The 17,382-nt window shown below is 37.4% G+C and overlaps 1 protein-coding gene across 1 annotated transcript in view; it reads right to left on the bottom strand.

Moving 5' to 3' along the window:
* Positions 1 to 17,382, bottom strand: part of LOC139130843 (uncharacterized) — a 105,947-nt gene that overhangs the window by 64,136 nt on the left and 24,429 nt on the right. The window contains exons 2-5 of the mRNA XM_070696640.1: positions 7,175 to 7,245; positions 6,270 to 6,353; positions 4,119 to 4,223; positions 1,055 to 1,180 (exon numbers count right to left, since the gene is read on the bottom strand). Coding sequence (XP_070552741.1) covers positions 1,055 to 1,180; positions 4,119 to 4,223; positions 6,270 to 6,353; positions 7,175 to 7,245 — 386 coding nt within the window. The remainder of the gene's footprint in view (positions 1 to 1,054; positions 1,181 to 4,118; positions 4,224 to 6,269; positions 6,354 to 7,174; positions 7,246 to 17,382) is intronic.

Raw genomic sequence — 17,382 nt, 5'->3', positions numbered from 1 at the left:
AAATTTCAAGATAAAGACAATGACGACATAAAAATTACAATATTCCAAATGGTGCTTTCCTTCATGCAATAGAATGAGATTAGCCATTATTGCGCCAACAACAGAAGTGTTCTGATCTAAATCGCCGGTATACTGCAAAATTAAATTGGTCAAGCCTGCTGTTGGCTGCCATTTTAGATTTGTTTCAAGTCAACATTTTTGCGACTCGCTAGCTTTTTTTTTCCGCCTTTATAAGATGTTCAAAGAATGTAACTCCGCTTCAGCTGGATCAACTTTTCTAAACATTTGTACATCACATTCTTTACAGGCTATATAACAAAACACTTAAATAAAATAAAATAAAATTACTTATCTTTCAAAGGCATTAAAGTTATAGTTATCATGGCTACTCGCTTTTTGAGCGTCAATTATTGAACCCCTGAAGTTTTAGAATGAAGATAGGTAATGCAGATATTTTCCCCTTCCTTCCTTCGAGCTAACTATTGCCCCCATACTAAACGTCAGATTATCTGCTTTTTGAAATAAATAAAGTGTGTATATATATATATATATATATATATATATAATATATATATATATATATATATATATATATTATGAGGGGGATTCCTAGTTATTTATCTTATATAAGAAATTTTCCTTTGGAAAACCACTATGTTGGTAACGTGCAGGTCCACCTTAGTATGTCGGCGGCGATTGCAGCAAAATGGCGAACTGGCGGCAAAATCTGATCACAGTGCAAACAAAGAGTAAATTTTTCTTATTCTGAATTTCACTATAGGTCGTGTAGTCTCGTCTACATAACATAAACGGCTTGAAATCTTATAGCTGCCTGAAGGCCACGGTGGAATGTATCTCGGAAAAACTGATCTTTGGTTTAAAAATAACAGTTCCGATGCATCCAGTTGCGTTAATATACATTGAAACGGGCTCCATGGTTCGCATTTTCATAATTCCACACTAAATGCAACATTAAATAATACACTTTCTACTATCCTCTATGAAATTCTTACGATTTTGTAAGCTACTTCGGTACAATACTTTGTATACTTACATAGCCGTCATCTTTTCTGACAGGCCAGGCACAGGTCTCATTAAAATATGGCGGCCATCCGGTGACGTCAATGACGATTACTTCAATGTTGAAAACTTGACATTCTCTACGAACACCATGTATCACCTTAATCATAAGATAATGTTTATATTGTATCATTTATTCGAGTATAAAGCAGCACCTATGTATAAATGATATATTGAATTTCAAATAACTGTTTTGGCTCATGCATCATTAGTTAAAAAGTCAACTTAAATATATATAATATATATATATATATATATATATATATATATATATATATATATATATTGAAGAAGTATACAGATGTCCTCGTGCGATTTACAGTGCTCGATGCTAAGCAGAACGTTATAGAGCAGAGCGTGATAGATAATAACACATATTACTTCAAGTACAAAGTAAAATTTTATGCATCCATCCTTTAATCTGTCCGAAGACTGCAGGATGCATGAAACTTAAGTAACAGATGTGTTGCTCTCATCGGTGAAAGGGCAGACTTTATTATGATAATGTCGAATTGGAAGTGTGAAGGAGCTTCGCAAAGATTCTGTCTCCACTGGAAAGGAATATGAGAAGTACTCCCGGAGGATCGGATGGATGACATGTGTCATCCTTGGTTGCCAAGTATTGGTGGAGTGTTTGGGACTTTCCTCGAAGAAACTGTGGGATATTGACTAAACATGGAAAGGGCCCGACTACAGTTCACCCACACAATGAGCTAAAACCAGAAATTAGTATCTCTCAAGTGAGCAAACCGAGAACCAAACTATCTATAGTCAGTGCACTAAGTGGGCCACAGTTCTCTTTCGATTACCAAAATAGCAGATGAAAGGTGAAGGGCTGGGTTTTGACAATGTCTGTTCAACTTAAGAAGACGCAAGAAATTGAGCGTGCAAAGTATAAGCTTAAACTCAAAGAAGAACGGAAGAAGCAAGAAATGAAGCGTGCAACGAATGAGCCTTAACTGAAGGAAAAGCAACATGAACTTGCCACAAAGATTGCTATAGCTGATACCAAAGCTAGATTCCCCAGATGACAAGAAATTCATTCGAGAAGTGAACCAATCCATAAAACTCGTGGATGGCCATTACGAGATGAGATAACCTTTCAGGGACAGATAAATTCAACCAACAATTAGCAATATGCCTTGCATAATTTCAGATGTCTTCAGATGAAATTCAGAAAGAAGCTCAAGTTCAGGACCGACTATTTGAAGTTTATGGCGGATATAATTGAGAAGGGGTATGCCATAGACGTCCCTCCCGACCAACTAGACCGAATGATGGAAAGGTAAGGCACATACCACACCATGGTGCATATCATTTCAAGAAACCAGAGAAGATCCATGTCATCTTCAACTGCTTGGCAAATTTTCAACGAGTATCACCTGTTTGGTGCAGTGTTATCACAGCATTACGTAAGACAGCTGGTGACAACAGTGACACATTCGACGCTGAAGTCATCGACACAATCAAAAGAGATTGCTATGTAGATGACTGCCTGAAGTCAATGGAAAACATTGAGAAGGCAATAAGATGGACACAAGATCTGACTGCCGTGTGTACTAAGGGTGGCTTCCACCTAATAAAATGGGTGAGCAACAGTCGGGAAGTCTTAGAAGCTCCCCCCCCCCCCCCGGTTCCCATTTTGGAGGAGTATGGGAGGAGCAGATCTGAAAGGTAAGGAAAATTGCATATTTCTTGATCAAGGAACAACCCCTTGGTTTATGAGGTGAAAAGCTCCAAGCACTGTGAGGTGAAGTGAAGGCCATGATAAACAGCCGATCAATCACAAGGCTGTCAGATGCATATGATCCTAACGACTTGGAAGCATTAAGTAACACACAGCCACCTGTTGATACTACTACCAAAACAGCCCTGCCACCTGGCATATGTTTATTTTGGAAGAGATGGGTGAAAGAATACCTCCCATTGCTTCAGAGAGACAAAAATGATCCAAAATCAGAAAAACACCTCAGCATTGGAAACATGGTGTTGATCATATATAACACATGCCGAGGAACCTTTTGTCCATGGGCATAATCACCGAGGTGAAGAAGGACAAAAGGGGACTCATCAGGATTGCCAAAGTCAAGACCTAGAACGTCCAGTTGGTAAGCTTTGTGTGATTCTGGATGGCGACATTGTCAGGAATCATCTGAAGAACGCAAGAGCAGCTACGTCTTAGCTAAAGTTTTATGAACAATCTATTTAGATAAGATTTTAAAGTGTGACCAGTTTAGGGAAATTTGTTTGTAATTGTTCCAAATTGATTATCCGCCATTTAAAGATTACAAATTCCAGTATTGTTATCAGTGCAAAGTTTTTTAACCCATGACATGTTACAGCAGACTACGTCCAATTACACAATCAGTGATTATTTTTCTGTTACACTACGCAATGGAAAAAATACTTCCGAGGGCTAACATTCAGTGCAGTGTTTGAAACGCCCCAGAAAGGGTGTAAGCCAAAGAGAAGCAGATATTTTCTAGCTAGAATTGCCTATTAATACTTTTTTGAGGAAAAGACTTCAGCCTGTTGAGTGCTCCAGCTTATATACGAATGAATTACGTGATTCAAAGCTCGGATATTTGCTTCATCTTATTTAAGAGGGAAAGAATTATCATAAATAGACGGCTATCGCACAGTAGTTGCACACAAATTAATTTGAGTCTTAAGAAATTGGTTTATATATATATATATATATATATATATATATATATATATATATATATATATATATATATATATGTATGTATGTATGATTAAACAAGTACAAAATAATAATCTCTGTTACTTAAGTTTCATGCATCCCAACAGGATATCTGCAATTTTCTTTTCGATAGATAGATAGATAGATAGATAGATAGATAGATAGATAGATAGATAGATAGATAGATAGATGGATTTCCGTATTGATCGTACAACAGCGTTGTATCAAAACGCATCAACACATGGAATTTATCCATTTGTTATATATCTCTTATTCATATATTTTCTATAACTCACTCATTGACATCTATAACTTACTAATTAACACCTACCACTTTTGCTGAGACAAGTAGATTGTAAATATTGCTGTCATTGTAGTCCAAATATTTCGCAAGATATATACTTCCGTTATAAGTATTTATGCCAAAAAAACCGTCCTTAGAATGAAAACAAGAAACAAGTTGTCATTCGCACAGCCATTTATATTCGCTTATATGTCATCGAGGCTACATCGAGGTTCCATTTCCTTTTTACCTCATTCTACGCAATGAGTTAAAGGATTGATATTTAGTGTGATCATTGCATTCAAGATCTAGATTTTACGCGTTTATAGTATTCCAAAATCTAATATTAATCTTGTAAAAGGGAAAAGATTAGCCAAGGGATGGTGTACACAAAGACTGATTTCAACAAATGTGGCCTCTCCTTGCTTGTATCACATAGAAACATAGACAGAGTCGCAACACTTGCATGCCTTTTGTTCAATGGTCGTCTCGGTAGACTATTGGCTTTTCATATTAAAATGAGCTTCAAATGTGTTAAACTTTTTGGAGGCTTTGTTTGTGGTTGATATTACACGAGATTATGCGAAAAATACGACGAGATGGCATCGTACTGCCAGTCGCGTAGTTACTTTGTGAGCTCTCAGGCCAGAAACACTGCTTTATGCCAATCAAAACATAACACGCCAGCAGTTTCATAAACATGTCCTTCCTTGACGCACGTGTAAAAGACGGTACGACTGACCGTAAACCATTGAGTAAAACCAGACAGTATCGATAAAAGACTTCAAATTTGGTTCAAACACACTCATTATATATTCATAAAAATATGAGAGGAATTTTTAAAACGGTAAAACTCATTTTCCTGAAGCTCAAACACTCTCGTTTTCGCCAGCACGTCAATTCTGCTCAGCACCACACGACAACAACAACACAACTTTGCCGAACATACGTTCGCTTAACAATTGGCGAAAATCCCAAAATTACCGAAGGATTCATGGTCGGCACTCTTCGGAAAAGAGAGGCGAGAGCAACCTGAGGCCGAGGCGAACATGGATGGGTTACGTAACCGCTTCACGCCTTAAACAATACCCGTTGCCACTCTATCTATGTTTCTCTATGCTTGTATCAGTGACATGTAAAATGAACCTTACGGAAAAATATTCGGACTCTCAAACTTTTTACAATATTCTTTTGGCCCAGTACTTGAGGCTCATTTTGAAGCTTATGGAGTAAATATCGTTTTCACTGGCTTAGATTTGTAAAAATTTGGAATTTTAATTTTCCTCCCAGAGATATCACAGAGATGGCGGTCATTTCGAATTGTAAATGTAGGTAAATATTGGGAATTTGTTTCCTCAGTACTTAATTGCATGGTGACCACCGATGTTTAATAGCTCCGCTGTCAGTGACACGGAGCTTATCAAATAGGTTGATTTTCTGTCGTCGTCGTCCGTCGTCGTCGTCCGTCGTCGTCGTCCGTCGTCATCTGTCATCGTCCGTTGTCATCATCGTCTGTCAACAATTGCCTTCTCCTCTAAAACCGCAAGTCCAATTGCCTTGAAATTTTATATGCAGTTCACTTGGGGTGACCTCACTTCAGTTTGTCCAAATCGTGTTGAAATTTGCATATTTTGCCATTTTTGGTCAAAACATGTGTTTCTCAAAAAGGACAGTTCTGATAGCTTTGAAATTTGGTATACAGATTTCTACAGATGAGCTAAGTAATATATATTGAAATTATGATGAAATCTGCAATTTTTACTTTTGGGGGCAATTGTTGCCATTTTTGGTCAAAAAATTTATTCTCAAAAACTACTCATCAGATAGCTTTGGTTGACATGTTCTTAGGGATGATCCTATGTGATACATTCAAAGTATGATGAAATCTTCATTGCGCACTTTTGCAGCTTATTTTAGCCACTTTTTTCTGGCCACTGCATCGAGCTATCAAAGATTTCCACCCTTCTTCATCACCATGTGTCAAAATAGTTATTCTCTACATAAACACAGCGGAGCTATATCGGCCGCTAGGTCGCTTGTTTTGATTTTGAAAGAGAAGACTTAAACAGTTTTGCTTGAGGAAAGTTTGAGCGTAAGTTTAAGTCTTTCATTTACGAGGTGCGCCTACCAACAGACACCCAAAGTAAAATGCACATCACCCACCCTTACGTAATTATCACCATACTTCCTTGAGCTTACCGTGTTACCCTCGGCAAATGCGAAATTCTCAGCATTTCTTCTTTGATATGGGTCTTCATATATAATGCTTTTTACATCAGCATCCTTGTAAATATATTAAAATGAGTGTATGTTGTGATATTAAATCAATCACATTTAAATCATATTACAGTGTCTGTGCATGTTTTGCAAGCATAAACGCCAAGTGATGCCAATGCAGAGTTGTTGACTATTTGTTTGAATATAATGAGCCGTTTTAATGACTCTTTTTTATCCTGATATGTACTGCAAGGATTCCAGATAACTTAATAAGAGTACGAATAGTTACACAACATCATTTTTAACAAGGAAAAATATTTGCACCATTCTTGGAAACATCGCCCTCTTCAGGAGTAGCGAGATCTGCTTGTTCTATTTCTAATCACTTTATGCCTTCGACTTGAAATTAATTTCATCTCATCGTCGCTTCAATTCTCATCAGCTATATATTCACCATCAGGGTATTTTAATGACATTATAACGGCAATAAATGTATGGTAAGAATAAATCGTACTTAACATTGCTAATCACCGAATGTAAAGTACAGTGTTGGTCACGTGAAATATTATCATGTTTATGCATTATTTTTATTTTAAAATTGATACTCTGTGTTCTGCATGTCCGGCAGTAGTGAAGCTGGATTTCAGATGCCCTGAGAACAACGCGACAATGTACAAACGTACTTGTATAGCAACCTAGTGCAGGCTAGGCACAAGGTTTTGTCCGTCAGATAAACCATTCATTACCATGACAATATTATATTATGATCGATAGGCTACTAAATCTTCTGTATTATATATTTAATGCCAACTTCAGTATGATGATCATCTAACCTAAGGACATTGGCTTGTTACTACCTGTTTCTGATACGATTTATGAATACTTACCTCTTGAATTGTGACCGAAATATTTTGCAGAATCGGCGGCATGCCTCCTTCAATTTTCGTAATAATGGTCCCTATGGTGGAGAGAGAAATATATGATATTTTTGTTTCAACTTTTATTTAACGCCTAAAACAAAGGTCAAACTAGGAATAAAAAAACAAAACGTCAGAAACAAGGTGTCAACTTCTGCTTTTCTTCAACGTTCAATACATGTGCAATACCTATTGAACATTATATCATTTGTTAACAGTTGGATATTTCTGGACTCACTACTCTTCTAGAATATTAATGAAGATACACACATTGCCCAAAATAGCAAATAAGGGCTATCAATTACTGTAATCCTTTTCAGTTCAACTAGTAAGACATATCAATGATTGTGTATTGTAGGAAAGTATGGACGTTCCTTCTTCTTCAGTATGATACTTCGTTCTACAATGGACACTGGACTTTGAAATCCAATCCTTGGAAAACTTGTATTCTGTTTAAAGGGGAAGTTCACCAAGGATGATTTTTACATATGTGCTAGCTTTGTGGTCACTTACCCCGGAAAAGCTATTTTCGCCATTTATAACTCGCAAGAGTTTTTACAAAAACCGATAGAAATAGTACACGAAGTTGCCCATGTAATTTGAATCATGGGAAAAAGCGCCAAGCTTGGAGCTTGCATAATATGATATGGAAGGGACCATTTTCCCACTCACCCATGCTTAAACCAGGCTGTGCGTATTTACATAACTTTTGTTTATACTGAGTATCCTTACATAAACGATGATTCACTTATAATAAACTGTCCACTGTCAGATTTTGTGTTGCTGTGTACTACTGTGTTTCTGTGAGTGGACAATGTGGGGGCCATACCCGTCCGGAGATGGTCCCTTCCATATCACATTATGCAAGCTCCAAGCTTGGAGCTTTTTTCCAATGATTCAAATTACATGGGCAACTTCCTGTACTATTTTTATCGTTTTTGTAAAAAATCTTGCGAGTTATAAATGGTGAAAATAGTTTTTCAAAAGACAAAAGACGCTTCATTGTACCAACACTTAGCACAAAAGCTGAAAATGGTCGAACGACGTAAGCACGGTCACTCCACAAAAGCAAGTGTAATGACCGTGGCGTGCAGACTTCGCTCGACTTCTATGGCTTGTAGACTTGACTGCTACTAAAGTTCATATTTTACAAGTATAACTCCTACTTTTTTCGGACCGTACTTATGTCGACATAGCGGCAGCTGTATACCTTACCTCATCCCACCTCACAAGAAAAACAGAGACATTGTCTATGTATTCGACTCGAGTGCATTGCATCCTGATGTAGACTCGCCAGTCACAATCGTTTTATCAAACGTTTTGAATCAGACAAGGACTTCCGTCAGAAGAAAATCGTAATGAAAATGTGTACCATTCTTGAGGTTGCTAATTCAGCAAACAACACAGGCGATAATTGTGATTGTGTCACAGTCTTCAAACACTCCCAGCAGAACATTTACATCAAGCAGTGGAGAACGAATTCAATTTTTAAATACCCCATGTGTAGGTAAAGCCACATCCGAATAAAAAATATAAAAAAATACAAAATTGAGAGTCCCTTGATGACGCCGATTTTTTTATGCCGGTGATAATGAGGGGGCCGCGGGCCTCGAACGGAATGATGTTAAGTTTCAGTCGTAGATAAAGGTTTTCGGTTCGGACTTTGATTTACTTGAATTTGCGGTGATTCGGGCTCAGTATTTGCTGCATCAAAGGGTGCAAAGTGTAAGATGAACGCTCATGACTACAGTATATACGAGCTGGTCATCAAACCACGGTGACTTCACCATAATTTTGAATCCTATCTGCGGACGGCAGTGGATCACGTGGTCCATGCTGCTTATCTCTCGCCAAATGCCCTTGGCGAAAGGTTAGATTATATTTTGTCTAAATAATGCATCAACACATTGCAAAATTTGTTGAACAACATTTGATGGACATTCATGATAAGGTGTCGAAATTATTCCTCTGGTAGTGATTCGCGTGCTTTTTACAGAACTGGCTTTTACGTTGTTAGCCTTTTCTATTTAAATTAGATAAACAAAATTGTGCCAGCATAAGCCGCATAAACGCAAGCACGGAGGGACCGTGACGCTAGAAGCGAGGACTGCGTTCCTTTTTTGAACAGAGCTTACAAACTGCAATTTACCGGTGGTACACATTATGTTTGAAAAGTCCCCCTAAGATAAAAACACAGTGAGAGTGACAGTCACTGAAGGAAGACAATTTTCACGAAAAACAAGGATATCTCTCACCGCGAGTTGTCGTTGAAAGGCAACCAACGCCAATATCGTAATCCCCATCCTATATTACTGCAGACGTGCCTTCAAAATGACTCAGCTGAAACAGTTTTGTGGCCATCGCTGAATTTTTTTAAAGGGATATATATATATATATATATATATATATATATATATATATATATATATATATATATATATATATATATATATATATATATATATATATGTGTGTGTGTCACTTTAAAGTCTTATCATTTACTATAATGGCCAAAACAGTGACCATGAAATTTAAATTTCCATTTCCACATAAATGTTGGCATTTTAGTCCTGTTTGTGTAGCGTAGCCTCCGTCGATTTTAAATTTCACTGAACGAACGAACGAACGCGGCGAACAATGATTGCTTCCTTTCTCCCTGTTTCTCTTCGTCTCTTTGTCCATCTACATGTATCTTCTCTGTCTGTATCTTCATACACAGTCGCTGTCACAAAGAGAATCTATCTATCCACCCACATGATCTATCTATCTAGCTATTTGTCTGTCGAGAAGTTTTATAGCTTGTTCCTTTGTGAAAAACACTTCGAATGACATCACTGGAAGAAACTGGATTGCGAAATGAATTGCCTGGTCAACTTCGTTGTCGGACAAAGACGACCTCGTTTGTATGAAACAGAGGACACCGCGACATTTCACTTTTATATGATATCCGATATTTACGGCTTCTAGACTATACAATATCGAAATTACATTGGCTTAGTCAGATCTATAAAGGGCTTAAATCTCCGATATATATATCTGTTGTTTACGCGCGATTTCACTGAATCTAGTAACGTCTAGTATCGAAGCTAGAGTCAGTCCTGGGAAGTCGGGTTCGACCAGAACTGTGAGGTGGTGAATTCTCCGATATATATATCGGATATTTACGCGCCATTTGACTGAATCTAGTATCGTCTAGTATGATCGTAACTAGAGTCAGTCCTTGGAAGTCTGGTTTGACCAGAACTGTGAGGTGGTGAAATCTCCGATATATATCGGATATTTACTCGCGATTTGACTGAATCTAGTATCGTCTAGTATCGAAGCTAGAGTCCCGAAATCGCCGATAAATATCGTGTAATTGTCGGAGATTTCACAGATCCGGCGTGCTGAGACACAAGGCAAGTAGTTCTAGTATCGTCTAGTACCGATATTAGAGTCACCAAATCGCCGATAAATATCGGGTAAATATCTGAGATTTCACAGATCCGGCGTGCCGAGTCACGAGGCAAGTCATTCTAGTATCGTCTAGTATCGATGTTAAAGTCCCAAAGTCGCCGAAAAATATCGGATAAATATCGGAGCACTACGGCCCAAAAGTATGCCTCAGTGTACGGTATTCCGCGAAGCATAATTTCTATCGAACAGCGCTCTCAGCCGGTCGCTATTGACAACGGCGAACATTGTATCAATTTATTTTCAATAGATTATCGATCGAAAATCTGTTTGGGCGCCGCTTGTGCCGGGCGCTCATGTGTTGAGGTCACGTCATAAAAATTTCCGCAATAACCCATATATTGACTTATACACTTTAATATCAAGGTATCCCTTTGTTTCCTGTACTGACAGTAAATATACAACACTTTTTTCAGTTTTGGTGATACTTTTACGTACGTTTCAGCACATTTTGGCGCACCTCGGCGTAGTTTGGCGCCATTGTGAACGGGGGGGGGGGACTACACGCGAGTGAGCGAGACACCATGTATCAATTTCGGACAAAAGGATATCGATCGATAACGTTCACTGCACGATTACAGTGGCGACTCTACACCCGTTCGCCTCTGTACTGTGTTATTTTTGCAGTTTACTGGAATTTTCATAGTTTATATTCGCCAAAATTTGGTATAAATTACAACACCTGACTGGTATTCGGTCTGTACAATTTAAGAGACGCTAACCGATTAAAATGGGTCAATATTAGACCCTGATTTTGCATATGCAAACGCCGTAAGATCGCATTTTATTGAGGGCAGAGCAAAAATTCAGCGGTCGGAAAAAAAAATGCAACTAAAACAAGTTTCGTCGAGAAATTCAAAAAACTAAAACGACAGCCATTTTGCATATATATCAAGGAAACACCGTGCCACTTTTCACTATAATTGCTTCAGAATTGAGAAATTTGAACGAGCGAGAGTTGTACGGTCTGTTCAGTACATTAAACGCCATTGTTTTCTATGGAAAGCGAGCAGATTAGACACATCGTAAAATGAAAAATACATTTAAAAAAAACCCGTTGGTTTAAATTTTTAATTTCGCTGTTATTTTTATAATATTTGGTATGACACACATCATGAAGGGTAACTAAAACTCTATGGTTTTATTTTTTTTGAGTTTCCCTCTTATTTTTATGAAATGACGAGTTGAAGATCGTTTTGCTGTTGACTGTTTTTACTTGATTTTGCATATGTCTGTTATCGCTTACGTATTTTTGGAATTCCCTCGTGAAATTCTTCCCAAAACATTGTAATTGTTAGGGCAGCATATACGGAAATAGGACCTGTTGCTCTTTCATTAATATTTAGATGTGCAGCAAGGAAATACGGCGAAATTTTCAACATGACGCGGGAGGTGAAATTGACTCTCTGAACGCGCACTCCACCTATGTGTGGCGAAAATTCGGGACGCTATTACCGTACAAAATGGGGCGCCTTTGGGCCGTAGTGAAGATTTCACAGATCCAGCGTGCCGAGGCACAGGGCAAGTAATTCTAGTATTTTCTTGTATCGATATTAGAGTCCCAAAATCGCCGAAAATATCGGGTAGCACAACCGCAGTTCATTCTAGTATCATCTAGTATCGATACTTGTCCCGAAATCGTCAAACTTCGGTACTAGATAGTAAATATGCGATATTTAAAAATAGTGCAAAGTCGCGCCTTCATGGTGAAACACTGCCGCTTTAAAGATATCCAACGTTTTACTCAGATCAGAAGGCATCCATGACCCACAGGGTTTAATCTCCGCTCCTGCTAAACAACAGCATCTCGTTTGCGTGTACACATGGTAAAAATAATCGATCTTTATTTCTAAGTTTCTCGAAAGAAGTTAAGTATTGTAATAAAGTGAAACTTTTATCATGACACACTAAATTAATATCAAGAGATCGTTCGGAAAACGGGTAATGATTGGATCAGATGATCATAGCCTGGTAGTTCCAGCAAATTATCTGATTACATCCATTCTCTCCCATGGGAATTTGAAAAATTGAAATAATCTGCCTCGTAGTCGTTTTCGGGGCAAGGATATGGTGAACAGTAGGACGCTCGTTAGCTTCATTGCTTGTCAACAAGCAGAGGGTATGCAGGATCAAAATGTCAGAAAATAAAATCTTCCGGGGATGTTACTTTATAACATTGAAAGTTATTGATGCTATGCTCGGACATATACACTCGAGGGTCTATGGCTCGGAGAAGTGTTTTAGCATTCACAGCAAGGTCGATCGACACTCTTTAGTATATGAAAACCTAGCTTTAACTAATGTTTTACGGCTGAGAAGTGAGCCTTCACGATAAGTGCAGGTATAATGTGATTTCAAAAAATGGAAAAAAGTCCATGGAAATTTGCGGTGTAAATTTTCTTCTGTAGTACTGTTTGATGCGGACCATCGCTGGTGCAGTCAGCCAAAAATAAAGTCGTAGTCTGACACCATGGAGCTAGAAACGGATCTGGCTCCATGCTTACACCCATACGTTGTACCACTGTATAAGCCGCTGATGATCTATACACGTCTAGGTACACATGGTCAAGTGCCAATCTACTCTTGCATTGCACGGCCAAAACCGGTATCGATTTATCACTGTGACAGTCCCTCCTCCAAGCAAGAGACGTCCTTTTCCAGCTCCATGGGTCAACCCATGGAGGGTAATAGTCTAGTCGGAAGGTAGGGTTCCCATGGACCCCATGGACGTATTTTTTAACCTACATTTTTGTAATCCTTAGGGTCTATATTTAATGAATTTTGATGTTCCCAAATCAAATCGTGTCCCATGGGGTTCATTTGGCGCCATCTTTGCCGCCATCTTGGCCGCCATCTTGGATTTCAACAATGGGGTAGGGTCACGTATCTACCACTCGACGGAAACAGACACAATAAAATACTATAAACGTTACATTTTAGAAAGCCAAGATCATGGCCTTTTCATTGGTATATAACTTAAAAGGGATTAATTAATATTCGAACTTCAATTAGACTTTATAACGGCCTTTGGCCGTAAATCGTAAAATTTGCTAAATTTCACACCCAATAATTAAGTTCCCGTTCCTCCAAACAATTTTCATAAGTATTTATATATTTTTTGGAAGAACTCAGTGCAATAAACAAGAAAAACAAGATTAAAAGTATGTGTCTTGAGATTTAGTGGTGCATGAGCTTGTTTTCTTATTACGCGGTATGCCATATATCCGTGTGTAACATAAGGGGTAGGGGTAGTGTTTCCCTTTCTGTTTCGAATCATGAATGATGAAACCATAAAAATGATACATTTTTTGAAAGTGCTGCATCAGACATTTCTATAAATATATAGATTTATGGGGAAAAATTGCATATTTAAAAGTTACAAAGCTTAAACCTTTCGGTTTGTGTCGATTTTAAGTGATTTTTTTAAGAACGAATTACAACATATGGGGTAGGGGTAATGTTTCCCTTTCTGCCTCGTATCATGAATTACAAAACCATATAAATTTTACACTGTTTGAAAGCTCTGAAATGGGCCTTTCCAAATATGTATAGTTTCATTGGGAAATCCATATTTTAAAGTTACAAAGCTTATGCCTTTCAGCTTGTGTCAATTTTAAGTGATTTTTTTAAAGAACGAAATTACAACATATGGGGTAGGGTAATGTTTCCCTTTCTGCCTTGAACCATGAATTATGAAACCATATAAATGTTATACTGTTTAAAAGCTCTGAAATTGGCCTTTCCAAACATGTATAGTTTCATTGGGAAACGTCCATATTTTGTAGTTACAAAGCTTAAACCTTTCAGTTTGTGTCAATTTTTTGTCATTTTTAGAACGAAATTACAACATATGGGGTAGGGGTAATGTTTCCCTTTCTGCCTCGATTTATGAATTATGAAACCATATAAATGTTATACTGTTTGAAAGTTCTAAATGGGCCTTTCCAAACATGTATAGTTTTATTGGAAAAGTCCATATTTTAAAGTTACAAAGCTTATGCCTTTCAGTTTGTGTCAATTTTAAGTGATTTTTTAAACAAAATTATAATATAAAGGTTGGGGTAATGTTTCCCGTTCTGCCTTGAACCATGAATTATGAAACCATATAAATGTTATACTGTTTGAAAGCTCTGAAATGGGCCTTTCCAAACATGTATAGTTTCATTGGGGAAAGTTGCATATGTGAAAGTTACAAAGCTTACGCCGTGCAGTTTGTGTCAATTTTAAGTGATTTTTGAACAATATGCACAAAACAGTTAGTCCGTTGGCCAGGTATCGAAATCATCCCCTCTAAGGCATTTTACCCACTATGATTTTCTGTTAGCTAGTATTCTCAGCTGTCATAATCTGCTTATTTTCCATTTAACTGATGGTGTGTGAGAGTGTAATGACTTGTTTGTGAAGGGCTGTCAAGCCCTCAGTAGTAAAATAGGAATGGGTTAGGGGTAACATATTTACCGCTAGTCGGGAACAAAAACAAAAAATACCATAAGCAATACATTCTTAGAAAGCCCAGATAATCCCCTTACCATGGTATACAACTAAATGGGGATAAATCGATATTGAAACATCGATTAGATTTTATATCGGACATGAAATATAAATTGTAAAATTGCTTAATTTCAAACCCAATAATTAAGTTCATGTTCCTCCAAACAATTTTTACAAGGTATTTATATATCATTTGAAAGAACTTAATGCAATAGAGAAGTAAAAAACATTAAAAGAGTGTATCTTCTTGAGACTTATAGGGTGCGTCGATTGTTTACCTAATATATGGTATGCCGTACATCCCTCTATAATATACATTTAAGGGATAGGGGTATGGGTAATGTTTCCTCTCCTACCAAGCGCAGCGAATAAGGAAGCCACATAAATATCATATCTCTTAAACACTAACGCAGTTGTTTTTCCAACAAGATATGGCTTGATGGGTAAACTCAAAAATTATGCAGTGACAATGCCTAAACTCAAAAGTTTGTGTTACTTTACTGACATTTACTTGTTAAAAGGAACATAGAAAAATACTCTATAGGCATTAAATAGCACTAAAAGCTAAAATGGTGGTTAATAAAAGACGTTTTACTTATTTCAATAACTCAAATTAGGAAAGAAAGTTAACAGCTATAATATGTCAAAAATTATATATTCCAAACCCACAAACACTAAATTGGATGTCATAGTCGTCATGCAAAGTTGATATGACAGCAGCAACAATCAATACCTTTTCTTTAATTGTATCGCGAGAGATACATAAGCAATAAAGCCCCACTTTGAAAGGATACCACACGGTTTCGACCGGTAAACAACATATACGCACGAACTTCAGTCGTGTGTATAAGGAGTGAAATGGTCAAAACCGAGCTCGAGTGGTGTACCCAACTTATAGGGGTGTTTATCGCTATATTATATCAGTATATTGAAACTTGTGATGAAAATACAAACAATGTGAAGAAAACCCACTTGGAGATAGAATGGCCAACTTTACAGTATATCGTAAATACATGCACAGTCACGTGACCGTCTGGGCAAATCAGAGCTCACTATTAATAGTGTTACTTTTAATACCACACGGGAACACGAGAGAATCTTTTATCGCTGAAAACCAATCACCATTAATCCACAATATAGCTTCTCCATAATAAGATAGCTGGATCGACACACTTTACCTTCCTTACCAGAAAACAAGAGATCATACCAATTTTTCGAAATTATTTTACAACGTAGAACACTATATACTCCCAATGAGGATTATATTTTCGACTGGGTACTAAAATTCAATAGCAAAATAATTCCGGAACTAAAACCCGAAAAGCCAAATGTCACAGAACGCATTCAAATTACGCAACTAAATAGTAAACAGAAGGCGAACAAACACTCTCTACACCAAGCAATAAGAAGGCGAGACAAACCTCAGAAAATGACTAAAAAGGCTTATATTCCCATTGACACCTCAATGTTTAAAATGCCTTGTGAGTGAATCTATCATTAGTTTCTTATCATGGATGACATTTAACCAATGTTAGACCCTGACGTCTTTGAAGCAAAGACCCTACAAACGGACGTTTTAGGGTCAATGCTTGAAGATACCATTCCCACCAGCATGATCGAATCAGAGAGACTAGATTGATCTAACTTTCGAGCTAGATCAGCCACCAGCAGCTGAGAAAAAATAAGTCAACATAATCATCAGAGTCAAGCGAGCTAGACAACGGCTTCACACATTATACTCCACAGAGAGGACATTCTTACACAATTCAAAAAAAGCGTTCAAAAGCTTCATTAAAGGCATTGTTCGCGATCCCAGGGACGGGCATGGCTGGTTGCGTGGCAAATGCAAAATGTTAGTCATGCTGAATCAAGGTGTAATCAAGTAATAGCTTATTTAAAGAGTGGGAAAATCCTAATCCTGATAGTATTGATGGAATATAAACTTTGTTTAAAGTTGAGAAAATTTGCCTCTTCTTTGATTTGTATGTTTTACATTCCATGTTGTACTAGCTTGTACTATAAATGAACAGTCAATATACATCCGGCAAGTATTCTGTGCTGTTCTTTTATAGTTAGGTCCCCGCAATCCGAGATAAGTCTTTCTATAGTGTCAACCATTCTCTTCGATTACTGTAATCTACTCCAATAAATTCCCATTTAACTCATTTGTATGATTACAGGGAAGCCTAAGCCTATCTCTTACAATCTAAGATTTGAGATATTTGACAACAATA

The sequence above is a fragment of the Ptychodera flava genome, chromosome 4 (genome assembly GCF_041260155.1).
Source record: "Ptychodera flava strain L36383 chromosome 4, AS_Pfla_20210202, whole genome shotgun sequence".
NCBI classification, from domain to species: Eukaryota; Metazoa; Hemichordata; class Enteropneusta; family Ptychoderidae; genus Ptychodera; species Ptychodera flava.
Note: the sequence above shows the minus strand (reverse complement) of the source record. Positions and strands in the feature narration are given on the sequence as shown.